At 41.0% G+C, this 27,068-nt stretch overlaps 1 protein-coding gene across 2 annotated transcripts in view; it reads right to left on the bottom strand.

Moving 5' to 3' along the window:
* Positions 1-27,068, bottom strand: part of FSTL5 (follistatin like 5) — a 318,694-nt gene that overhangs the window by 59,858 nt on the left and 231,768 nt on the right. For both annotated transcript variants that reach the window (XM_033159896.1, XM_033159897.1), the window contains exon 8: positions 6,999-7,119. In XM_033159896.1, coding sequence (XP_033015787.1) covers positions 6,999-7,119 — 121 coding nt within the window. The remainder of the gene's footprint in view (positions 1-6,998; positions 7,120-27,068) is intronic.

The raw sequence follows: 27,068 nt of genomic DNA, 5'->3' as shown, positions 1-27,068 counted from the left end.
ATTCTCAGTGCGAGAATTGAGTGCTTTAGTATGCCCTCATTTCCATTTCTGAAGTGGTAGATGACAGGTTTTTATCCTTATCCTGGTAACCAATTTATTTCATGGTCATAGGCTTCCTAAAGGGATTTTATTGTTGTACACAAGTGAAAAGCTGCCAGCTTATTTGGGCTTTGTCCCTTCTATTCCACCAGTCCTAATAGAACCGTAGAATTGTAGAGTTGGAAGGGAACCCGTGGATCATCTAGTCCAGGCATGGCCAAACTTGGCCCTCCAGCTGTTCTGGGACTACAATTCCCATCATCCCTGACCACTGGTCCTATTAGCTAGGGATGATGGGTGTTTTAGTCCCAAAACAACTGGAGGGCCAAGTCTGGCCGCGCCTGATCTAGTCCAACTACCTGCAATGCAGGAATCTCAACTAGATCATATATGACAGATACATCACAATAAAGCCCTGCAGCCATGCTTCATGCTGCTATCCCACTGCTGAACATCTGCACAGCAGCAGCCAACTGGCACCAGGGAAATGCAGCTTCCAGTGCTTCCCAGTATTAAGTAACACTGCTATGAGCACGCTGGTTCTAGTGTCTAGGTCTTAATCCTGAATCCCAGTGTTGCTGTTCACATTCTTCACCTATGTTTCCTTTCACAAACTTGAGGAAATTGGGGTTGTTGCAGGGAAATTGGCTGCTGCTATTATTATTATTATTATTATTATTATTATTATTATTATTATTATTTCAACTTATATAACCCACTTTATCTGAAGATCCCAGGGTGGTGCATAACATTAGAAAATCATTTACATAGTATAATAAAAATAGACAGTAAAATAATCACAGAAATAATCATAATAACTGCCCATCCCCAATACATTAAAAAGGCCACCGATTGTTTAGTGGCTGGAGGCCTGCGTAAAGAGGGTTGTTTTCGTCTGGCACCCAAAGACATGTAATGATGGCACCAGGCGAGCCTCTTTGGGTTGAAATTTCCTGGTAGGGTGACAAGGACTGATTTCTACTGCTTAGTGTTCCAGATTGTGTGGAAGCCTGTGTACATGATGGTCCAATCTCATCCTTCAGACATTTGCACTGAATGTGTGGGTTACAGAGGGAAAGCACATTTAATTTAGTCCCACTTCCCACTCACAGCTTCTCCCACTTAAATGTTCTCCCTAATGGTGCTCATGAATTTACTTAAAATGAAATCTTACAGGTATTGCACACACACACACACACACACACACACACACACATATATATATATAATCTCCATATAAATATTATTTTCTCTGCTTCTAAATTTTGTCGCTATTCTATTCAGGTAGCCACTATTCATCAAATCGCCATAGATAATATATCGCTAAGATAATATAACAACAGCAACTTATCTATGTTGTATGAAAAGTTGCTAGTGGACTTCTGTTGTTTTATTTGCACGTTGTACTTCTTTGAAAATGAAGCAAAGTTTGAATGAAAAATTATAGACTGAATTCTATAAATTATGTATGTCAGTAAAAGAGCAAATGCCTCTTGTCTATGACATTATTAAAAACATCAATTGCTCCCTGTCACTGTCCTACCTCATTCATTCTGTTTCCACACTCAGATCAACTCAAAAGTTAACATGGTGAATATTCATAAATAAAATAAAATTGTGCTCTCTTTCTCTCTCTTTTTTAGTAGCACTCACCAACGTCAAAGGGGGGGGGGGAGCCGGGGGGGCAAGAGAAGAATAGATCTGGATCAAAATGGTGATCTATAAACCAGTTTTGTTTAAATGTTTTCTTTGATTTACACACTGATTAATCACATGTGCTCACAAGTAAGTCTCACTGAACCGAAAGTATCATGCTTGCAGGAAAATGTACTAAGGATTTCTATCCTATCACAAAAAAGAAGTGTTATGCAGGTTCGTTAGCTGCATTAGCATATGTTCATAAGGGATTTAGATGAAAAGCGGCTCCTGAAATCAGGTAGCACAGCCCCCAGAAACACTGGATCTGGACCCTGACACCACAGAGACCAAGTCCAACCATCAGGGTCCTGCCTAATCTGAGACCCTTCAACCAGGAACCCCAGTGACTGCAGCCGCTGAGGAGCCAGTGTCTTTGCTTCCACTGGCTTCACAAACACTGAATCTGTGCATGACTGCATTGTACAGCCCAGCAACAGAGAAAACAGGCTGCCAGGTCAGGAAGTTGTCACTTTGATGGTTTTGATTCTCCAGAAAAGGAGTGGAGCCAGAGAGGGACTACAGAAGAGCTCAACCAACCATTGTCAGAACAAGTCATCTCTTTTCCTGGGACCTGTTCTGAAGGACCTGATTTGACTCCAGCTCTTGACCTGTTAAGTGCTTCCACAGTCTATGTGTTTCGTTTCGTTTCGTTTCGTTTCGTTTCGTTTCGTTTCGTTTCGTTTCTTTCTTTCTTTCTTTCTTTCTTTCTTTCTCTTTCTTTCTTTCTTTCTTTCTTTCTTTCCTTTCCTTTCCTTTCCTTTCCTTTCCTTTCCTTTCCTTTTTTTTTGCTACGTCTGCTGAGCCACTAGCCAAATTCCTTCCTCCATATTCCATTGTGGGTTCATCTTTGCCAGGACAGGGCATTAATTACAAGTTCCATTCCATCACTATGCAACAGAGCTGGTGTTGTATCATAGCTAGAGTCTTTGACTAGAAATAGGGAGACCAAAACTCAAACCTGTGCTCAGACACAAGGTTATAAAGGGTGACCCTTTCATCCTGATGTACATTCACAGGTTTGTTGTGATACACACACACACACACACACACACACACAGAGAGAGAGAGAGAGAGAGAGGGAGAGAGAGAGAGAGAGAGAGAGATGGACTATATGTTTGGTTTTTGGCAGAATTTAGGCCACAACTTTATTGATTACAGAAAGTGAGTGGTTGCATAGGCTCTGGTTCGACTAGCTCCCTGCCATGCAGGTAGGGCTGACCCAGGGTTCCAGCATAGGTCAGCCAAGGGTGAACACCTGGATAAGCGGAAAGCCAGGAACAGGCTATCTCCACCACCCAAATGTCCCCCTGGACTCAGGCACAGGCATAACCCCCTCTCAGGGGTTGACCAAACCATCGAGTCCCTGGATTCCTTTAACAGAATACCCTTCACATAGGGATGACAAGACTATTCTCCCATCCCTATCAACTGAACCGGTGCCTATCCACAACCTTACAAGTTGTGATGATTTGCTACATGGCAGGCGAAACCCAAATGGCAACAGCCAATCAGCCAAATGGGGGAAATCCTTCCATGCCTCTGTCCCAATGACAGACGACAAATGGCGGCATAGCAAGGTCAAGCACAAAAGCCCTAAAAGTAGGGAGAGGTGGGCGGGTGTTCAGAATGCACCCGCCGAAAGAGGAAGCTCTGGGTCACGTGCATGGGTATAAATAGGTCCCTCAATCCGTTTGGACTGTGCCCCATTGGCCTGATTAAACCCAGCATCGAGGGACCTTCCAATCAGGTATTGTGGCTGACCAATCATACCCACCCACAACACAGGGTGTCGGTTTCCAGGACTCACCGCAACACATGCCCTCTTTAAGGGAGGACCCAATTTACGCTAAACAAAATCAAGTCAATAGGCTTAACAGGCCTACTATTCTGAAGGTATGGAAATTATTTTCACTGCAGGCTAGCCAAGGGTCCATCCATCATTCAGTACGAAGAGTTATGCCTATTTTTAGAGTTAGGCCATATGTAAGTTAAGGTGAGAAGGGTGGGGAGATATGGTTCTCTAGGGTAGCTGATCAGAAGGTTGGTGGTTCGAATCCCCGCAATGGGGCGAGTTCCTGTTGCTCGGTCCCAGCTCCTGCCAACCTAGCAGTTCAAAAGCACTTCAAAGTGCAAGTAGATAAATAGGTACTGCTCCGGCAGGAAGGTAAACGCCATTTCCGTGCACTGCTCTGGTTCGCCAGAAGTGGCTTAGTCATGCTGGCCACATGACCCGGAAGCTGTACGCCAGCTCCCTTGGCCAGTAAAGCGAGATGAGCGCCACAACCCCAGAGTCATTCACGACTATACCTAATGGTCAGGGGTCCCTTTACCTTTAGAGATACTATGACGTACATATTTACTCCCTCCTTGAAGTAGTGGTGGACCTTGAGGTCTCCAATTTCAGCAGTGTCCTATGCAACACCAAATTCTCTTCCCCCCCGCCTCTTTGCTTCCATTATAAACCACAGTGGTGGTGCCCCCAAGTCCCCATGCTTAGTGTGACCAAAGCGGTCATGCTTCCTTAAATCCACCTCTGCTTGGAATCAGATAATCAGGGAGTTTATCAAGAATCAATGGTGGCCAAGTTGTGGTTGATGTGTCATATTGCTTGGGAACTATTAGTCTGACAGGTCTGCTGGCTGATTCACTTCATTTTTGTCGCAATGGGACAGTTCCAGGATATACAAACACACATTCATCAATGTTCTCAACCAGCCACTTTCCATCCTGCTCCCTCCCTCTTTTATTGTGAAGGGTTGCCAGGAACTGCTCCACTGCCCCCTGTGCTTTCTGTGCAGCAGGAAGCCAAGCCTGCAGTCAGACAAGACATGCCATTTCTTCTTCGTGCAGTGGAGTCTGATAAGAGTGAAACGAAACAGCTGTTGACAGATAGTTCTTTATAACTGAACAGGAAAGGAAGGGACAGGACTGGAGAAGAAAGGGTCTGACTAGAGAGAACCCCCAGTAGAGGGAAGGTGCTAGGAAGAAACTTGAGTGGCTTGCAGTCCACAGTGCAAGGTGTAAAGCTTCAGACACTACCTTTGCAAGTACAAATTATCACTACCTTTGCAAGTACATTGCAGTACAGTGGTATCTCGGGTTAAGAACTTAATTCATTCTGGAGGTCCGTTCTTAACCTGAAGCTGTTCTTAACCTGAGGTACCACTTTAGCTAATGGGGCCTCTTGCTGCCGCTGCTGCGGGATTTCTGTTCTCATCCTGAAGCAAAGTTCTTAACCCAAGGTACTACTTCCGGGTTAGCGGAGTCTGTAACCTGAAGCGTCTGTAACCTGAAGTGTCTGTAACCTGCGGTACCGCTGTAGAAGAAGAGTAGAAGAGTTTGGATTTGATATCCCGCTTTTCACTACCCGAAGGAGTCTCAAAGCGGCTAACATTCTCCTTTCCCTTCCTCCCCCACAACAAACACTCTGTGAGGTGAGTGGGGCTGAGAGACTTCAGAGAAGTGTGACTAGCCCAAGGTCACCCAGCAGCTGCATGTGGAGGAGTGGAGACACGAACCCGGTTCCCCAGATAACGAGTCTACCGCTCTTAACCACTACACCACACTGGCCTAGTTCTGTATATGCAGAACTAGGGATGGATGCCTTTCCACAGAGTTAATGCCAATATATAATTGCATTAAGCCTGTGCTTGTTTTTCTCTCTCTCTTTGCTATGCATTTAATATTGCTCAAATCCCTACATGGTTAGAAAGTGACATATTTACTGTATATGCTGATTTATCCTCAGGACAACACAGGATATAAATCTAAACAAATAAGTAAAAATAAAATGGAACAGAAACAAAAATGGAATTTAGTTCTGGGTTAAAAGAAAGGAAAAACAAAGTGAATTTTAACTGAGAAAAAATGACAGAACATTAGTGATAACAATTCCTACTGATTCATATGAATGAAAATAGACATGTTGCAAAAGTGGTTAAAGTCCAATTAAACATATTTCAAAGCATTCTCACATTAGATCTTAAAGATCAACTAAGCTTCATTATCTTGTTAACCTTATTTTGACTCTTCTGTTATACGAGTGCCATTGCATTAATTAATCTTTTTCTTGGACTGTAAGTGCTGGTTTCATTGCCAATATTTAGGAAAACAGTGGTTAGAGCTACAAACAAAATCCATAAAATTGCTGCTTCATCTGACCAATGCATTAAGCTTCACATTTTGACCCAGTTTAGCTCCAATGTGCAAATCCCAATATATTCATCTGTTCACAAACTCATTTGACGAAAGTGCAAATACAAAAATATAACTACAGGAGTACTGTCAAATCATGGTCACAGTGACTGCATTAACTGTAGAGAGATGTATCCTTAATGTAAGAAACTATGTGGCACATTATAGCCCTGTAAAAATCTGTATCTTTTTCAATGCCCTTTTCTTCCCCAACAATTTCCACCTCATTTAAGTTGACAGAGAAAAAACGTAGGTGATTGGTTTGATCCTTTGGCCTAAAGAGATAAATTTGCCTCCATTTATTTGCATTTTTATGGAGTTTGATGAAGTAGCACCCTTCTAATAAGTCTTAAGTCCTTCCTGGATATCAAGAAGTCATAGTGATTGACACGTACAGAGCTAATAAATATTCATAGAGACCTCTGACCATTCTATTCAATAAAGCAAAATACATATTAGATAATCTGATCGATGGGAAGTAGCTTCAAAATACTACCCAAAACACATGCATTTCAAGCCACTAAGCAGAGACAATGGTGCCCGTTGTTACTGAGTTCCAGTAGGTCTATGATGGCTTACTGAAAGCATTAGGTTGCTCTGCATTTTAAGTCCTATTTTTCTTTAATATGGAGACAGCTTTTTATCTGGAAAGCATGCCACATTATTGAAAACAGACAGAATACAAATGGATTATTGCACTATGCAATAAAATGATTAATCTGTTATTCAAAGCCATGTTTCCCCTAAATATCTATTATTTTACAAACAGAATACTAAGAAGGCTCATTGTTTAACACAATTAAGAGCTCAAAGTACAGAGTAAATAAACTGTGTGGTCTTCCTTATTATTTTCAATAAGAATTAATTATTTAGAATTGCTACATGCTGTGATTAAATCTCATTTTCCTGTAGCTTTGTTTATAGAAGAGAAAATATTAATGAAAACCTATCATCCATGTCTGTTTTTGCTTTTTGGTTTTCATATAGCAATTAAGAAACCAAAACAGTCTACTGAATTAAATCTAGAGACACCACCACAACTTGGCAAATCAAACATTTTCCCTTACCATTTACTTGAAGAATATGAGTCTGATAAAGTTTATCATAGCCATCTGCATAGCAGCTGTAATTTCCCATGTGAGTTGTAGTGATCTTGGTAATGTACAGGGACCCATCATCGCCAAAATCCTAAAGGGAAAGAAGAATCAGAAGGTGATCACAAGTACCTGGACAAAAGTACAACAGCTGCTCAATTCACTTTAGAGGTACAATACAAATACCAATGAATTTAAAGAGTTTCTAATCTGTTCAGTAAAAATATTGTAATATTACTGTGTCAACAACCTACATGATATCAAAGTCACACTGGAAATGTGTCAAACCACAAAGACAGCAGCTAATTTGAAGATCAACTGACAGGCGATTGTTGCTGAAGTGACAGGCAGATTGTTAATGAGGGGTCAGCAAAGCACATGTGTAGGAAGGATAATAATAATAATAATAATAATAATAATAATAATAATAATAATAATAATAATAATAATAATTTATTATTTATACCCCACCCATCTGGCTGGGTTTCCCCAGCCACTCTGGGCGGCTCCCAACAGAACACTAAAAACATAATAAAACTTCAAACATTAAAAACTCCCCTAAACAGGGCTGCCTTCAGATGTCTTCTGAAAGTCAGATAGTTGTTTATTTCCTTGACGTCTGATGGGAGGGCATTCCACAGGGCGGGCTCCACTACTGAGAAATCTCTCTGCCTGGTTCCCTGTAACTTCACTTCTTGCAGTGAGGGAACTGCCAGAAGGCCCTCGGAGCTGAATCTCAGTGTCCAGGCTGAACTATGGGGGTGGAGACACTCCTTCAAGAAGATCCAGCACTGCAGCCACTGGATTCAGTGGATCCATAGCTGCCAAATGCCCTGTTTTGGAGTTTTTCACACCTTACCACCACTGGTAGCTTACCACTCACTGACCATAGCTCATGCCTTCTGCTGTGGTGATGCTGCCCACAGCAGTATTCCTATCTGTAGGTGTAGATCAGAGGAGACAAATTTATATACCACTTTACTCACCCAGCAATCAATGTAAGGGAGGGCAGGATTATGTTCTATGAGTCCTGCCATTTCAACACCTTGAATGCATATTTAGATCAGACCTGCACAACTTGTGACCTATCAATCAACCATTTACACCACATGAAATTTTCTTGTCCCATTTCTTCAATCTAAGTTGGGACAGCAAAACCAGGACATTCATTTACTGAGCTTCTGGTAGATCATCATAAATGACTGACAGATCTCTGTTCGACTTGGTGGGTCACAAGTTGTTTAGGCCTGCTGTGAATCATCTTTTGGCTATAAAGTCTTTATTTGTTAGATAGTTTTCTGCTCCAACAAGGTCCAGAGAACGCATTAAGCATGAAAAATATATAATCAGCACAATAAACAGAAACAGAATATACAATAGGACATGGAATCTACCCAGTTCTTTTATTTTTAAGAAGTAACTGATATCGTTTCTCCTTTTATATATATATATATATTTCATTTCCCCAGGACCCTGCATTCTTATAAAACATGAATGAATCTTTCCTCAGACTTGGAAAGGATTTAAACGAGGTACTGAACTGCATACTTCCTCTTCAACACTTGAAATGTTGTAATAAGAAAAAGAACAAGCTGAGCCCAGTTGTATGTGAAGTACTCTCCTGTGTCTACACAGTCTCAAATCCAGAAAGTCTTCAATAGTACTGCATGATTATCAACTATGATTTAATTAGGACATTACACTTGCTGTTAGTAGTTTCTTCTTAATTCTTATTTTGGCTTTTATGTTTCAACACCATTAATGTTATTAGGTACCAAGTGGGTGTTTCTTTTATATAGATGTGTGGTATATTTTCATAAAACTACAGTAAGTTAATTGGAACAACCTGTTAGCTAGGAGCATATGGAGTCCCATTGAAAGTATATTACGATGAGAGATAACTTCTGTTGTACAATATTTAATGCAACACTAAAGATACAACACATAACAGGAAATTAAAGGATACAGCAACATAGCAAAGCACTTTTTTCTGATCTGTTTAAAAGCCTCCAGATGATAAAGAGCTCAAACTGGGAAACTAAATAAGGTGAGATGACACTATTCTCAAAGCAGTGGCATATCGGCCTGGTTCAGACAAGGCTATGGAGAGGGAATTGGCTTGTTCCTTGCCACAAGGCACACTTGCTTTGCCATATATTGATGACTTGGATGAAGCACTCAACTGTAAAACAATGCATGTAAGTCTCAACCTCACAGTAATTTCCTCAATTCTATGCACTCAACAACAAAACTAATGCAGTAGTATGCACATTGGTCTCTATGTAGAAGTTTTGGCCATAAATGAACTGTCAACAGAATGAAGGTAACAAGCAGAATGGTGTTTGTTATAGGATAGAGGGAGATTAAAGGCTCGATTCAACTAACTAGCCCTGGAAGCAGTCCTGCAAAGACTTCCACTAGTGTAATGGGGCTTTCTCCCCTCCCAGCTGGCTTGTGTGGGGTCAGGACATCTCCCAGAACAGCATGTGGGAGGAGGAGAGAGGAGATCAGACAAGCAGAAATGAATTTCAACACTGAATTCTTTCCTAGGATGTGTTGTACCTAATACGGTACACATGGATTTGAATGTTTTGGGCTTTATTTGTTTTGAATATTTATATTTTTAAATCTGCCACGCAATTGAAAAATACTGAAAATGTGCAGATATCCATCTGGACTCTGGAAGTCCTTTGCTGTTTCTTGTGGGGAGGGGTGGCTTTGTTTGGTGGACTTTCATGAAATCCTAAACAAAGGACGTTGGCACTGATTTTAAGACATGATCTCAGTGATTTTGGGTGAGATCTCACCCCAAATGGAATGATCTCACCTGAAGTCAGCGCCAATGGCAGAACCACTTCTCTGCTGTTGGTGGAGGTGGCAGGGCAGGCATGGGGATGGCGGTTCCCTCACTGCGAGAAGCAAAGCTACAGGGAACCAGGCAGAGGGCCTTCTCGGTAGTGGTGCCCACCCTGTGGAACTCCCTCCCTTCAGATGTCAAAGAGATAGACAACTACCAGACATTTAGAGGACATCTGAAGGCAGCCCTGTTTAGGGAAGCTTTTAATGTGTGATATTTTAATGTATTTGATTTTTGTTGGAAGCCTCCCAGAGTGGCTGGGGAAATGCAGCCAGATGGGCGGGGTAATAATAATAATAATAATAATAATAATAATAATAATAATAATAATAATAAATCTCTGGGGCTTCTGCCACCTGAGGCAGCAGCCTCACCCTGCCCAATCTCCGGCTCTGTATGCGCTCGTCAGTTTCACACAATTCATTCGCTACAGATGGGCACTGATAAGAAAGTGATTTGGCCTCAGCTCCACACCAGCAATTTCTTGGCAAGAGACTGAAATTGCCTATAATATGATTTGGTGACAGCTCAGTTTCAGAACTAGCCACATAAACATTATACGTATAAAAAAGCAAGCAACTCACCCTAGAGGCTTTTCTATTCAAGCTATGAAAAGCCTTGGCAATTATACACACAAGAAAACACCAATCTCATGATTATTCTCTGAGGACTACACTGGAGGATGGCACTAGCAGTACACTTAAAATACAAGGAAGTTATATACAACCCCACAGAGAAATCAAGAGGAAGCAATAAAACAAAAGCAAGTCCTGAGACAACAAATCAAATACAAATGTTGCTTTGCATGTGTAACAGACCATGGTTAGACAATGATTACAGACCTTGCTGTTACTACTTTTATTAAATATTAGTGCTCTAGAAAGTTTGCTTGGCAGAGAAGGATCAAAGAGATCCTTGGGATATGAGCAAGCATATGAATGGTGAGTTGCTCTCTCCCTACTTTCTTTCATCTCCCCAAACTCCTTAAGTGTCAACATGCATAGAGAGACGTAGCACAGAGAAATCAGAGACTTTTTTTGTTTGTGCCGTATCAGAATATGTTGTCCTATTTTTCTGGAAAGTGTTCTTCTTCTGCAAAAGAAACTCCAAACTCCAGGTGTTTTGTTTTTGTTTTTTCTTCATCATTCTTTGGCTACTTGAGAATTTCAGTGTGTGCAAGGTTTTTGAGTTTACCTTGTTATTCTAAAGTGGCCAGGGATAGTGCATTCCCCATCCCTATGGGTAAACATTTATCCAACACTCAGAAGTTTTCCTGGCTGCCCATGATCGGAAAAAAATCCCCATGTTTCTTACCATGGAATTTAATTAAAGTATGGGCACCCAGGAAGGCTGCAGAAAGCAGATCAACAGAGAAATTACTGGTAAAATGAAAAAGGATACACAAAAACACCATGCCACCACTCAAAAAGTAAGGTAAGTATGACACAAATCCACCACCCATGAGAATATTTCACTGAATATTCTCTCATCATTTATGACTTTCAAATGCAATTTCTTTTCTCATTAATGGAAAATTGGTTAAAAAAAAATAAGAGAAATGTTCACCATAACATTATTTTTTATATACATTTTGAAAAGTTGGGCCTATACCGGTAGTTAGACAAAGACCTTCATGTGCATTTGTGCAACATGTGTCTATTATGGTTAGGACTGAGGTCCAGTTCCTGCTCATAACACAGTGCAGTGTCATCAAAAGAAGCAACCATGTATACCTTTGTACAAAAGGCAAAACAGTAGGCAAAAGGAGCTTTATTCCTCCCTATCCTAGAGAACTCCCCCCAAACCCTGCTCTTCATGCCAAGTGTGTCTAGTGTGCCTGTACCCTGTGCCCATGCTTTAGCAACAGAGACAGTAAAGTTGATAAAATAGGACAGGACTAGGTGAAAGAGATTGTTGTCCTACTCCCTTTATAATCTTCCATGCAAGCTAGGCTTGCTATTGTCCCTTGCTAACAGCAACTTGTTACCATAGCCTCTTGTTCTCAAAGAAGTGGTGAACCTGTGTCTCAGCACAGGCTGAGGCCTCACACATTCTCTTTAAAAACGAAAAGACAAACCCTGCCCAGAAAACTAGAAGCCAGAGAGAAATATAGGCTTAAACCAGTGGCAGGCAGTCATTGGATGAGGGGGATTAGACTAGTTCCCTCCTCCCCAAAGCCCACCTTAGGAAGAGAGGTGCGATGCTCTGTTGGGTCCAAAACTCTTCCCGCCACTTTCCCAAAGCTTGCCTAGCTTTAGGAAGGAGGCAGCAGGGCTCCAGCATCCTGTCACAGGGCTGGTGTCTCCTTCCCAAAGCCTGGGACACTTCTGCCTGTCTTAGGGAAAGAGGCACGATGCTCACCGACGTGACATCACCCCCCTCTATCACCTTGCAAGCTGGCGTCTCTGGCCCTAACTGTTCCCCAAGGAAATATTTCACTGCACACCACTGGCTAAAACTCTATTTTCCTTTGTGCAGGGGATGAAGGCACGCTAACTGCCACCTGCAATCTGAGATGGTACATCCCAGAGAGCTATTATTATCTCCATCCCCCACCCCCGCTCCAACTTTCAAACTCATTTACTGGCTTCTGCAAAGAGCAAAGCTTGAACAATAAATGGAAGCCAGGAACATTTGTTGCACATCAAGAGTACATGCAGAAAAGATGATGATAACCTAAAATTGTGCAATTTGTCCATTTCCAGGGGCCCGGATGATTGTAATTATGAGGCGTGTAGAGTTCACAGTGTGGGCTTCTAACAAGATTGGAAGTACTGAGTTAGAGCAAAGCTGGAAGCCAATTTGTGACGTGCGCTACTTCAGATATTCCATGTATACACACCCACCCTCGATGATGAACCTTATTCCTGTCATGGGTATATTATCACTTATATGCTGTGGTCTTGCATCCTGGCTTTTAAAGCATCTTGTGCAGATAGCTGCATCTCATATGCCAGTTGGTATATAATGCAAGTGGGAATAGGAGGGTGGTAAACCCTGCTGAGTTATGCAAGCACACATCCCTGACTGTGTTTAAGAGACAATGTAGGACTTGCCTGTTCTAGAGAGTGATTCAGGTTGGCTTGTTTTTTAGTGTGCTATTGAAAAGTGTTCTTGTATGTGATGTTTGTCACTGCTGCTGTTTTTAAAGCTGTTTTATGCATGTTTACAGTCACTGTATTTATTGTTTTTATTAAATACTTTGAGCTTCATTGGAGAAAAGTCACGTAAGAGATAGGCAGAGACAGATGTATTTTGATGAATAAACATGCTAAATTGAGATCATTGTTCTATGGGCTGGCTAATTTCTTTCCCTGGGAGTACAAAAATAGATAAAATGAACCACAAGTGAACTGGCCTCTCTCTTTTCCATTTCCAGCATTATCTGTGAAGACGGAACCAAACAGAACACATGTATGCTCCCAATTTGGGCATTTCTCTATGACTGAAGTGCACATTGCCCTGCTGCTTGTTACCCCAGATCCAGACACACAAAAGGGTCTAACTCAATAACGCTTCCTTTTTACAGCATTCCTGGAAATGTGCAATGTCACCCTGTATTGGCTGTGTTGCATTTACGTTCTCTAGTGAAACATGAGTTATACACACGCATCCTGAACAGTCTGGAATCTGCCAGTTCACTATCAGAAAAAGGTAAAAGGTAAAGGTAAAGGACTCATGGACAGTTAAGTCCAGTCAAAGGTGACTATGGGGTTGCAGCGCTCATCTTGCTTTCAAGCCGAGGGAGCTGGTGTTTGTCCACAGACAGTTTTCCAGGTCATGTGGCCAGCATGACTAAACCGCTTTTGGCGCAATGGAACACCATGGCTGAAACGCACTGAAACACCTTTTACCTTCCCACTATAGCAGTACCTATTTATCCACTTGCACTGGTGTGCTTTTGAACTGCTAGGTTGGCAGGAACTGGGACAGAGCAATGGGAGCTCACCCCATCGCGGGGATTCAAACCGCCGACCTTCTGATTGGCAAGCCCAAGAGGCTCAGGAAAAGACTCAAGGCACAGGCCCATAATGCAACTCTGCAGAAAATTTACATATAATTTATATGCATAGTTGCAAATACAGGTCTATGGGACAATTAAGATGGTGGGTGGTTCTCGCTGTCACTTTGCAGAACGCCCAGCGAAGTATACAAGCATAGTGAACAGTTCTGGAGAACAGAATGCAAGACTTGGGGCTCAGTCCTCTAGGCAACCCTCTAACTGCACTCCTAAAGCAAACTTCATCTACTGAGGTATCAGAAAAGAAGCTACTGGTAGGGCATTTGCTAGGATTCATCTAATTTTGGAAGAATATGTAATTCAGACATTTACCTTGTTGATCTTTACTGAACTTACTGTCTGGTCTCACTTCCAGTCTAACTCACAATCACAAAGTAGTCTCATATGCACATTAGCACTTTAATATTCACATTGTGTACTATGGCAGGAAGCAGTTCAATTCCATGTACCTCTATAACATAATTTCAAGTTAAATGATTCCAGTTTCCTTAACTGGTCACATCAATAACTTTTCAGCAATTATTGTTGCATCTGCCATATAATCTATTACAATCTACACCAATCCACTAACTTGACCACCTTTTGCACTCCCACCATCATTACTCACTAACCTGAGAAATGCCATCATATCCCAGCAACAAAGTGAGGGCTTTCCTTTTAAACCCCTTTCACCAATAATAACTGTACATTCCTTTCCTACCCCCCATCCCCCATCATGGAATCCCTACTCGCATGATTGGTCCTGTTCCAACACTAAAATGGTCAAGCGAATTATCCATAAAAGGAAGCTCACAGAGATAAATTCCCAGATTAATATGCATATATATCAAGGTTATAAAATTATTACAAGAAATGGAAAATCTAATGCTTCAGATTGCACTGGTTTGGCCTTTCCCCTACTTCATGCTTCTCTCATGAAGCAAAATTTCTTCTTTTCTGTTTGCAAGTTATATTTATTCCTCATTGCAATGTATTTCTGTCTGCAGAGTACAAGCTATTTAGCAAATCGTCTGTAGAGTGCTTGTATATCCCACCCCCATCCAACATACATTACATGGTTTAATGCTTAGCCATGCACTGTTTTGACATTCCTCAGTAATAATTGCACAATCTTCATAAAGTTTAGGAGAAGAAACAGCTTGAAATGTAAAGACATCTTCAATATGAGTTCTGAAAATTATACACAGAGCGGGGGAGGGGGGAAATGTAAAGTTGGATACCACCCAGACTGTTAACAGCATGCTACTTGTCACAGCATTTCAAGAGTCTGCCCCCCCTCTCTTTTTTTTTTACCAAGCAACTAACTCAAGTGATCGTTACTTCATAATGATTTCCTCAACTTTGATCCATATTAAATGTACATAGTGTTATTTAAATTAATGATTGTTTGGTTTCTGAATGGAATCATAATACAGAATTTTGTGGCACCCCAAGGACTAACAAATTTGTTAAGGCATAAAAATTCATGGGCATTTCATCAGAGTGTTTCAATAATTGTGCAAGTGAACATTATTGTCCTCATGTCCTGCATGAAGTCAACATCTTAAGATACAAAAAGCATTATCCTAAATATCAGATATATGTGCATTTGGGGGGGGGGTTGGAAGCAGTAGAATGTTTGGATATCTGTGGTGTATATAGCGAGGTTTGGGCATACAGTCGTACCTTGGTTCTTGAATGCAATCCACTCTGGAAGTCCGTTCGACTTCCAAAAACATTCACAAACCAAGGTGTGGCTTCTGATTGGCTGCAGGAGCTTCCTGCACTCAATCAGAAGCTACGTAGGATGTTCGGCTTCCAAAAAATGTTCACAAACTGGAATACTCACTTCCAGGTTTGTGGCATTCGGGAGCCAAAACGTGCAAGTACCAAGGCATTCAAGAACCAAGGTATGACTGTAATCCTTTATGTTCAGAAAACCGAATTTTTGCTTAATGAGCAAGCAGATAGTGGGGTTTTCATGTACTGAGTCGGAAGCACTGTTAGCATTTTTACAGGGTTTCATACAATAAGTCTCTCCTAGTCCTCCCTGGAGATCCTGGGAATTGAACCTGGAATCCCCTGCAGGCATGGCAGAGCTAGTAAGCTACTAGTAGCTACTGAGCTACAAAGGAACAACACACCCCAACAGTTACTGAATATTTCCTGCTCTGAAGGGCCAGTAGAGCATTTCAGTGCCGCATATAAACTGATCATGCCATGACAAATAGGTTAAGCGCTACTATATCGGTAAGCAAAATACAGGATCCATAAGGTCTGAATTACCATTTTCTAGTATTTTTGAACTTTTAAGCAGATTACTTTACAGGTTGTTCCAAAGGTACCACCAATCAGTTTCACTGAGTGACCTCAAGTTTTATTATTATAAGAAAGGGAGAAAAACACCTCTCTCCCCACTTTCTCCATACCATGCATAATTTCTTTTTGAACAAAAAGTGGCTTCACATGCAGAACCCATGCAGAAAATCTGTCCCGCTATGCTGCCATTTGTAATCTAATTTAAATGGCCATTTGACTTACAGTGTCTGTGGTTCCTGAAATGCCTTTCCAAAGCCACAAACTTGCCTCTCTCCACCAAATTCTGTGCTTTCCCCTTTATTTTAAATTCAGTACATTACCCTGAGAGTCTGCTTGAAAAAATCAATGGAACCAGTTAACACACTGAGCTCTAAAACCTATGTCTCATGGTAAACGTTGTTAAACTTTTGCATTGAATTCAATGGGACTCAAGTACAACTAGCTTACTCTGGATCTACCTTATCATTACTGACATGGCCATTCGTGTTAATAGATGTTTGAAAAGACATTCCACATTATTTACCTGAAGAGCATACAGAAACATCACTGCAATGCTTTCCCTGGGATATGGATGGAGTTAGAAGGATTTCTTTCCAGACCTCACATTAAATTTCTTCTGGAAACCTTATTACATGCAATGGTTTGCATTTTCAACTTGAGATAGGTCGGCACATCATTAAAATATCCTTCATGATGAACAAAGACATTGCTGAATTTCACTTTGATTAAAAAAAAAAAGGAAACTCCAATTTTGAAACTGCTAAAGTAGTCCTCAAAAAAGCTCAGTCCTAAGATTATGGTTTCAAAAACTGGACTACTTCAAAAATTGCCTCTCTGAAACGAGGGAAGGCTGCACTGGTACTAATGGGAGCTTTTCTTGAAATGAAAATAGCAACCTAGAAGAGGATATTTTTGTTGGGACCCTGGCAGGATGAGAAAGATATGCCTCCACCTCACTCACATGGGTCCAATACTGCTCAAGCATCCTTCAAACCAGGGCTGTCTTAAGCATATGCGGTGCCAGGAAGCAAAGATCTGCCCAGCGCCCCCACCCCCGGTTGCCCAGTCCCAGGTGCACAGGAGGGCGGAGCCGGCCAGATGCCTCAGTGTCTCGCTGGCTCGGTCGCCCCCGAACTTGCAGCACAGAGCCACCTGCAGCAGAAGAGCCCACCGTGGTGCTCCGGCCGATGGGCAGGCTCTTCCCTGGATTCTCAGCCTGGCTCCCCTGAGAGCCCGAAGCCCAGGTGCCCTGCACCCCTAACGCCTATGGGTAAGATGGCCCTGCTTCAAACTTTGCACTAACTCAATTTTATATACCGGTAGTTCTCCAACTAACCATCATTTTTAAAATGCCTTAGGGGGAATTGTGCATAAAAATGAATTTATTAGTGAAGATAACATAAAATGCATTATATTGAGAGAAGTGGCTTCAAAAATGTGTCCATTAGTCGGATGTGGACTAAAATAATGGGGGGAGGGAGAGAATTCATGAGGATTGTTTTTTATATATTCACAAATTGCTGCAGAAATGTGGAGAACTAAATTTAAGACTGGAAAAATGAGAAATGGAAAGAACAAAAATGGACAGATCCTTCCATCCCTAGTACCAAATCCACAATTACCGTAAGTGACACGATGGAAGCAACCCATTATTAATCTGCACTGATCATAAATTGCATTTTTTTTTGTAATTCACTAAGCTTCATGTGACAAAAGCCCCCAGAAAATAGGACAATATGCATAAAAAATATCATAGACATGTTAGGTTAAAATTCTACTAAATGTTGATAGTGTATATTAACAACATACAGACTCAAATGAAAAACACTGCTTCCACTATCCTTAGCTTCTTGCTTAGGGGGGGGAACAAAAACTTATAAAAATGGTACAGTTGCCTAAACTACTTAATTACAGTCAAGGCTTATCAAAACCTGACACTCATTTTAACTTCCTTGTTAGCAAAGGCCTTAACGCTATTCAATGCGAATTAAGTTATTGACATTAGCAGAGCACTCTAGTTGTAATATAAAATGCAAAATGCAAGGCAAATCATGATTGTACCAATTAAATGTTGGGGTGCTGAATATATATGTTCAACACTGATCTTCAGACTGGGACAACACAAATGTTGTCACCACTAATTTACTGCACAATATAGCATCTTGCTGCCCAACATCAATGGTTTGCTATGCTACAGCAACTATTTTCTCAGGCTTTGTGTAGCAGCTGCTACAGTATTCAGTAATAATGGAGGAAAACTTCGAACTACTGGTATATATGACTGGAAGAAAACTAGCTCATATGTTTGACGATGAAATCAAATCACTCTACATTAATATAATAAACGTGCACGTGTTCTAATTATGTACATGGAATGTGAGTAAAAAGATAGGTAGATTTTCTGTACCTGCCCACTCTCTGTTTGTGCTCTTGATTTCTGAAAGAGCATACATGAATACTGTATGTGCATAGGCTCTGCATGCATGATCAAGGAAGCCCACATAAATTCTACAGAGCTCATACACAATACGGTTAGTATGCATGTAGGCCTTTCCAGAGGTTGTTCTGTATGCACATACTGAGGAGGGCAGGTCCAGCAGGTATGAGTGGATGCTTTCCTGCTTCCTATTAAGCACTGAATTTTTGAAATTGACATTCCAAATGAAATCATCAACAAAATGTGCAGCGAATCAAGAAGTGAGGACAAAAAAAGTGGGTGGGTGGGTGGGTGGGGTTGAACCAGGCGGCTGGATTCAGGAGCATGTCTGAAATCAGGACCAAAGAACGACCAGGGATGCAAGAACTCACCACAGTTTAGGAAGATACTGTAGACCAAGAAAGGTTCAGCAGGAATAGAAAGTCCTATTCATTCCTTCCTGTTCTTTGCTTGCCATAGGGTGGAGCAGCAAACTAAGATTAAGCTAGGCATTCGATTTAGGCATAATGACAGACCACCAGTGGAGGCACCTACCGGTAATTTAGGAGAAGTGGGGCACTACCTGCCCTGAACCTCAGCACATAGAGACAGTTATATAGACCCTCAACCTGGTCTCCATATCCAAGCTGCTATCAATAGTCTCCTCAGTGTGAACTTAACTCAGAACCAGTTCTCCCTATCTTACTCCCTATCTCCCAACCTGAAACCTGTCTAATATCATAAAACAAATCCTATCAATCTTCTCAAATCCAGCCCTATCTCTCAAAACCAAAGCCCATCTAACACTCTCTCAGAAACTGATCCTTTTATTCTCTCCCCCACCCCCAAACGTGCTGTTCCTCCCCACTCTGTGGCTAGCTGACTGTGTAGCCAATCGGTGAGAGGCTCCAGCACTAGGCCTTTTTTATTGCCAAGGTGGAGGGAGAGGAGATTCTTGGTGATAAATCTTGCTTATTGAAATAGATAAAGATGCTAAGTATTTGTAAAACTAAAGTGCTTAGGTGTTTACAAAGGAGCAGGATAGGGAGAGAATCAGAACAGGTGGAGGCCACGCAAATCTCTCCCTTCAGAAAAGCAACTGTCACGGAAGAGACTGCTTTCTGAACCAAAGTAAGAGACTTTTCAGTTTAATTAGGTGCAATTTGTAAAATGCTATGCTTAAGTGGTCACAGTACCTTTGCAAAGGATGAGGATTGGGAAAGAACAAGAGCGTGGCAACTTCTCCTGGACCTCACTGACCATGCCCCCCTAACTTCAGCGAACATGTCCCTTTGACATCCTACCTGTAGCTATCAGTCTCACCAAGTCCAGTAGGCACAAATTGCCACCGCAAGCCACTGTTTAATTTAAGTTCTGACCCCCCCCCAACAACAATAGTAACCGAGCATGGTCAAATTCAGGTGTACAAACAAATCAGAGTTAATCTACATCTGAACACAATCTATCAATATAAATTCAGCATTCTTCCCCCCCCCCCTTAGCTGCCTCTCCAACTTCCCCACTGTGATTACTGAAAAACAGGGAAAGCAGCATTTTAGGCACAAGTTCAGCCTGATCTTCACTTATGAGGCAATATGCAGACATTTCATTTTTTATTCCAGATGCCACTTGCTAACCTCTCATTTCAATTACATCTAACTCTAATTATACTCATATCATCAACACTTTCTGACAGGTCATATAACTCATTACAGTAACAAGACCTTTAGTAAAGTGAAATCATATAGTAGGAAAATTGGTTTCAAGAGCCTACTTTTTAATCCCACAGATTTTAAAACATTGATACTTAAATGCTAACAGCGTTTGGCTTTCGGCCTCAACGGACTAGCAAATGCATACACCTCTGATGCGCATGTTAATCGCTTTAGGAATGGAAACTTAGAAGTAATTCATTGATGTGAAAATTACAGTCTTGCAAAAAGCAAGTGAAGAAAAAAAGGAGGTCAGGAGGCAAGGTGGGAAGGGGTTAATAGAAAAAAATGGAGGGTTAGAGGAGCATGTGAGAAAGATGATGGCTTTAGGACTAGGAAGGGGAATGAAAAAAGCAAGAAAGAATTGGAGCATAAAGTCAGACAGAAACCATATTTAAGATTGTTGAGGAAAGCATTCAGTATAGTTAACAACTTGCTATTGAGAGTATGGTTGCAATGGGTGAGGGCTGACTATGGTATTTAAGATGCTATAACAAAGAAGGAACAGAAATTAAATACTACCTAGAATCTTGAAGCACCTTAAAGCTGGAAGAAAATATAACGGCAAAAGCTTTCAGGTATTAGAATCCACTTCTCATCAGAAGTTAATAAAGTTAACTTTAGTTAATAAAAGGTGGATTCAACATAAGGCTATCTCATCCACCTCCCTGCTTTCTACAAAGACCAACGTATATTAAATATAGCTCATGCATAGGACTTGAGACCAATAGTGTTCATTTTTGATGTAATGAACATTAGTTAATGAAAGCTTATGGCAAAACAAATGTGCTAGTCTTTGAGGTGCTACAAAATTCATGGTTGTTTTTGCTGTCACAAGACTAAGAAGGGTACTCATCTGGAAGAAATGGACAAGGGAGATGCTGAATCTCTGAATAAACATGCTTCATGATTGTGGGATTTCCTACAGGTTTGCAGCTTGGGGAAGGCATGGAGAAACCTGATGCTAGAAAGAAGCACAGGTCGCAATGAAACGTCTTAAATTTTCTGAGCAGGGAAAAGGGATGTCCCAGCAGACTCATTACAGGCACATATTTAGAGATATGATGGAACATGCAACTTTAAAGAACATGCATTATTAACAAGGCAGTACAGTCGTAAGGATAAATAAGCAGCAGGGTAATGTTGCCCATGGGCACACCAAAAAGCAAGAGAATGAAGACGAGAAACGCCACTAGAATTCCTGACAGCTCCTCCATATCATTCAAAAGATAAAAATGAAAATGACAGGAACAAGGCAGTTTTAAGACTCAACTTATGCATATGGGATGCCGTGTTAAGCTCCAGAACGGAAGGAAAGCATATTCAGAAGAGAATCTCAATGAACAATGTGAACAGGCTAAAACCAAAGAAACGAAGCATGCTTTAATATAAGGTCCTTGAAGAGGCATGTTTTCTGTAAAATACTGTCACTGCCTCAAAAAGCTTCACAAAGGCTTATAAAGAATTCTACCTAGCATCCATAAGAAACACAAAGTGAGCAAAGAAACCAATTAATTAATTAATTTAACCAACTTATGAAAAGTACTGCATCTACCTCAGCGGTAGCCTAATAAAGTTTATATCCTTACTGCAGGGCATGGGAAGAAGGCCCACCTAAAGATGGAGAAATATTTCTACTCTGTGTCATTGCCACATGCTATTGCCATTCTGTTCTGTTCCTAAATTATTCTGTGGTGGGTTTTTGAAACTTCTCATCTTATTTTAGTATGTATATTTTTATGCAAACTATTATTTGAATGTGAATCTTCTGTCAAAAATACACATTGAAATTTATATTTTGATGCGTCTACACTGTTGGAAACTGCTTTGAGGGAGGTGTGAAATCTGGTGGATAGCTAAATACACACATACTGTTACAAAAGTTGGGTTCCACCTCCACTCTCTGCCAGGTGGTAGCAAGATTTCAGGGAGTTCTAGGTGCTCACCCAGGGTTTGTGCTCCTTTGGAGAACTGAGACACTGCAGAGACTGTCGTGGCTTTAAGAAATATGATTTATTCATATATTTACACCTTCAGTCTACATGGAGGGAGTCCAGATGTTACAGCATGGTCATCTCATGAGGGGCTTGTTCCCCACAGGAGTGGAGCACTCAGTCCAAGGCATCTCTCCTAATTCTGCTATTGCTAAAAGCTAAGCCTCCTTTATTCAATTGCATTCTAATGGTCAGTTATTTTGATGCTTAAAAGTACTAATGGTTAATCCCCCCCCCAGGTGTCACCTAACAAAGAAGTTCTCCTGACTACATCAAGACTTGTTGATTGATTAGGGTTGTTGTTGTTGTTGCTGCTGCTGCTGTTTTGTTGTTTAGTCGTGTCTGACTCTTCATGACCCCATGGACCAGAGCACGCCAGGCACTCCTGTCTTCCACTGCCTCCCGCAGTTTGGTCAAACTCATGTTGGTAGCTTCTAGAACACTGTCCAACCATCTCATCCTCTGTCGTCCCCTTCTCCTTGTGCCCTCCATCTTTCCCAACATCAGGGTCTTTTCCAGTGAGTCTTCTCTTCTCACGAGGTGGCCAAAGTATTGGAGCCTCAGCTTCAGGATCTGTCCTTCCAGTGAGCACTCAGGGCTGATATCTTAAGAATGGATAGGTTTTATCTTCTTGCAGTCCATGGGACTCTCAAGAGTCTCCTCCAGCACCATAATTTAAAAGCATCAATTCTTCGGCAATCAACCTTCTTATGGCCCAGCTCTCGCTTCCATACATCACTACTGGGACTAGGATTACAGACTGGTAAACACTTAGGGTTTACCTAGTTTAATTAACTATTCACATGCTAATTATTGATGCTCAGAAGTAGGTCCACAGTTTCCAGTAAGCATGAATATTGATAACAATGTCAAGGTCTGACACACTAACTGAACATCTCAAACCTTTTGCAGAACCCTCTTTCTAATATACATTGTGACTATCTTATAACATATCCTAGTCATAACATGCAAGTTCTAATTAAATTCTAATATTTACTAAACCTAAACATTTAGCACCATTATAGTTTGATGTGTCTAAACTGTTGGAAACTGCCTTGAGGGAAGTGTTAAATCTTGTGGGTAGCTAAATTCATACATAGATAGACTGGTGTGTGTGTAGCTGTCTTTATTAAAAGCTTTTTAGCACTTGCAAATGAGGGAAATACACATATCAGTACAAAGGGGGAAGTCTTTAGCTACAAATATCACTGTACAATGGCTATAACTTTACAGCTTTATTCAAACATGTATCCATAATGTTCCATGGACCATTGTCAGTTTTATGACATTAATGATATTCTACAATTGCCACATCTATCTCTCTAGTTTTGTATATACAGTGGTATCTCGGGTTAAGAACTTAATTCATTCCGGAGGTCTGTTCTTAACCTGAAACCATTCTTAACCTGAGGTACCACTTTAGATAATGGGGCCTCCCGCTGCCGCCGCACGATTTCTGTTTTCATTCTGGAGCAAAGTTCTTAATCTGAGGTACTATTTCTGGGTTAGCGAAGTCTGTAACCTGAAGTGCCTGTAACCTGAGATACCACTGTAATGTGTAATTGTACATATTTCTATGGACTGTTGTGCATCAGCCCAAGTGTTCCATTTTTTTAAAACCTCTAATTTGCTAGATGGTCCCAAATCTATTTTATAGTCTGGGTACCTCTGAAAGGGTTGTGAGTATTGTGCAGCAAATACAATTCTTCTGGTTTCAGAGTTATCTCTGAAAATAAAGAAATATTTTATTCTAGTCTCGCCCTCCCCCACTCCCCAGTTTTTGCAATTATGTGCTGAACAGTATCACAAATTCATTTTACTACATTTTGGGGGGTGGGGGGTGGAGCAGCCTCATAGCGATCCTTTCACTTCAAACATAGCTGAGTGAATCAGCACTAGCACCCAAATCTAGCTGGCATAGGGACTAGATACCTTTCAGTGGTTATTGGCATGGATTTTGGCACTGAACTAGAAACATGCATACATGTACAGCACTATCAGTTCCAATATCATTGCATATTTAGTGGGGAAGGGTAAGATAGTGACTGAATTTTGCTTCCTTCATCCCTATCCTCCCACAGGCAAGAGATTAATGGTGTCAAAACTTACACTGTTGGTCATTGTTTGGATAGATGCACATAATGGAGGTTATAGCAATACATAAAGCATATTACTGCACCTGTGAATGGGTGTAATTTTTTAGACTGGAACCTGAGCCATTTTACAAGGAAATATGCTCCATGAAAATTACTAGGCTTGCTTCCAAAATTTCTAATTTTATATCTCTGTGCAAATGTGGATTCACAAAGAGCAAGCTATAAATTAAAATTGCAATGCACAGAAATCAGAAGTCAAAAATGCACAAGAAACTTCGGATTCTTCCGAAGTTCCTGCTCTGAGTATAGTACATTATATGAGAGCATGAAAATATGAAGTTGGTGAACAGGGAGTTATTTGAATATATATGGGATGATATGATTCTGAAATCAAGTTCTTCTTATGAATAGAAACCATTCTGAATGCAGAGATGAAAAATGAGAGCTATGGTATTTAGATAGATGTTAACTCAGCATAAAAATGACAACTAAGAAGGAATGCACAGGATGTTGATAAAATTTACATATGCTGTGGAACTTGGAATGAAGGAAGAGAAATCAGCTAGGCTAAAGAACACCATCAATAAAGGTTAGAGTAGCTGGAATATATGGTATTAGCAGCATGGGTAGATAGATCAGTGAGCAGTTTAATTTAGAAAAAAATGTTAAGAGCCATTTCCTAAAAAGTGTGGCAGATATGCCATCTTGAGCTGTAATCCTGTCATAGTGCACAAGTTAAGCATGGGTTGATCTAGATAAGTAATTTGTCACATGTCAGTCCTGCAATAACTGGTGCTGGTGATTTTATGTGTGGCAATATTCTTTCTGGCTCAGTGCTGAATGAATGATGGGATGAGCCATTGCATGATTGACCTCTCACTGCAGCTAGAGTGGGTTTGCGTAATTTCAAAGGAGATGGTCCTGCATAGGTTCTAAGCATGAAAATCCTTTGTAAACCTACTTCCATAGATGCCTTTAGTCACACATCATATTTCAAAGTTCCTGTGGGACATGTTACTCACACACCTTATTCCATCTTGTTGCTGTGCTTAGTTAGTCTCCTTCTCTTCTTTAAGCAGAGGCTTGACAGCCATCTGTCAGGAATGCTTTGATGGTGTTTCCTGCTTGGCAGGGGGTTGGACTGGATGGCCCTTGTGGTCTCTTCCAACTCTATGATTCTATGATTCTAATAGCTGCATACTCATGTCAGAAACCACACCATAACATATTTCAGAGAAGTAATTTGGTGCTTTTATTTTGGTTAATTTAAAACAATAATAATAGATATATGCATTTCTAAAGAATTAAATCACCAAATATTAAATCACCAATGATTGATGTGAAGCATAAGGGGAAAGGGCCTTTTCCTATCCCTTCTTTAACCTTGATTAAAGGCCAAGAAGTTCATAAACAGCCTGTACTACACAGGTTGGTTCACATATACCAGGGGTGGCCAACTTCTATGAGACTTCTTATGAGTTAAAAACTGGCAGTGATCTACCCCCATTTGGGGGGTTCAGATCACAGTTCTTGAGTTTCTTTAGGGAGGAGGAAAGCGACAGTGAACTTTTTCTAGGAAGGAAAGCCCTGTTTTTGGTGGTTCAGGTCATTTTAGGGGTGCAGGGCAAAGATGTTGAGTTTTTTTAGGGGAGACAAAGTTATTTAGCTTCTTTGGGGGAGCCACTGATCTACCAGTGATCTACCACAGATGTCCAGTGATCTACTGGTAGATCATGATCTACCTGTTGGACATGCCTGACATATACAGTAGATGTCCTTTGTACTTTGGGCATAAGCTGTTTAGGGCTTTACGGATTAACACAAGAATTTGAACCTGGCCCAGTAGCAAAACAGCAACCAGTACAGCACTGGAGAACATGTCACCTGAAATCTGCTCCTGTGAGCCATCTGGTCACTGGATTCTGCACTAGTTGAAGCTTCCAGACCAGCTACCAGGTCAGATACATACAACATATGCTACAAGTAATCAAGACTTGAGGTTAGTAATGCATGAGCTAGTGTACTAACTGGAGCTGGTAAAACAAAACCCACACCTGCCACAGAGATAACTTGGGCTTCTAGTGGTTCAAGGAGTACTCTCAGGCTGAGTACCTGCTCCTTTAGAGAGAGTACAACCCCATCCAGAACAGGAAGTTGACCTATCTCCTGGACAAGGGAACCACCACCAACAAGGTTTCCATGTTTCAAGCTTAATTTATTGATTCACAGCCAGTCCATCACTCTATCCAGGCACCAGTCTCTCCTGACTCAGATATAATGGAGAAATAGAGTTGGGTGTACTAATGACACCTTGCTCCAAAACTCCTAATGTCTACTTCCCATGGCTTCATATACTTGTTGAATAGCATTGAGAGAAATAATGAAGAAGAATCAAGTAATGTGGATGCATATGTGAACCAATCCTTGTGTGTTGTTGTTGTTCGGTCGTTCAGTCATGTCCGACTCTTCGTGACCCCATGGACCAGAGCACACCAGGCACGCCTGTCTTTCACTGCCTTCTGCAGTTTGGTCAGAATCCTTGTCTAGTACATGCTATTTACCTTAATTAAGGTGAAAGAAGGTGTGTGGGATGGAATCCCCTTTTTAAGGAAATTTCAAGTCTTTTTAAAAAGCTGGCCTTTTTGTGGA

The sequence above is a fragment of the Lacerta agilis genome, chromosome 9 (assembly GCF_009819535.1).
Source record: "Lacerta agilis isolate rLacAgi1 chromosome 9, rLacAgi1.pri, whole genome shotgun sequence".
In the NCBI taxonomy this organism is placed as follows: Eukaryota; Metazoa; Chordata; class Lepidosauria; order Squamata; family Lacertidae; genus Lacerta; species Lacerta agilis.
Note: the sequence above shows the minus strand (reverse complement) of the source record. Positions and strands in the feature narration are given on the sequence as shown.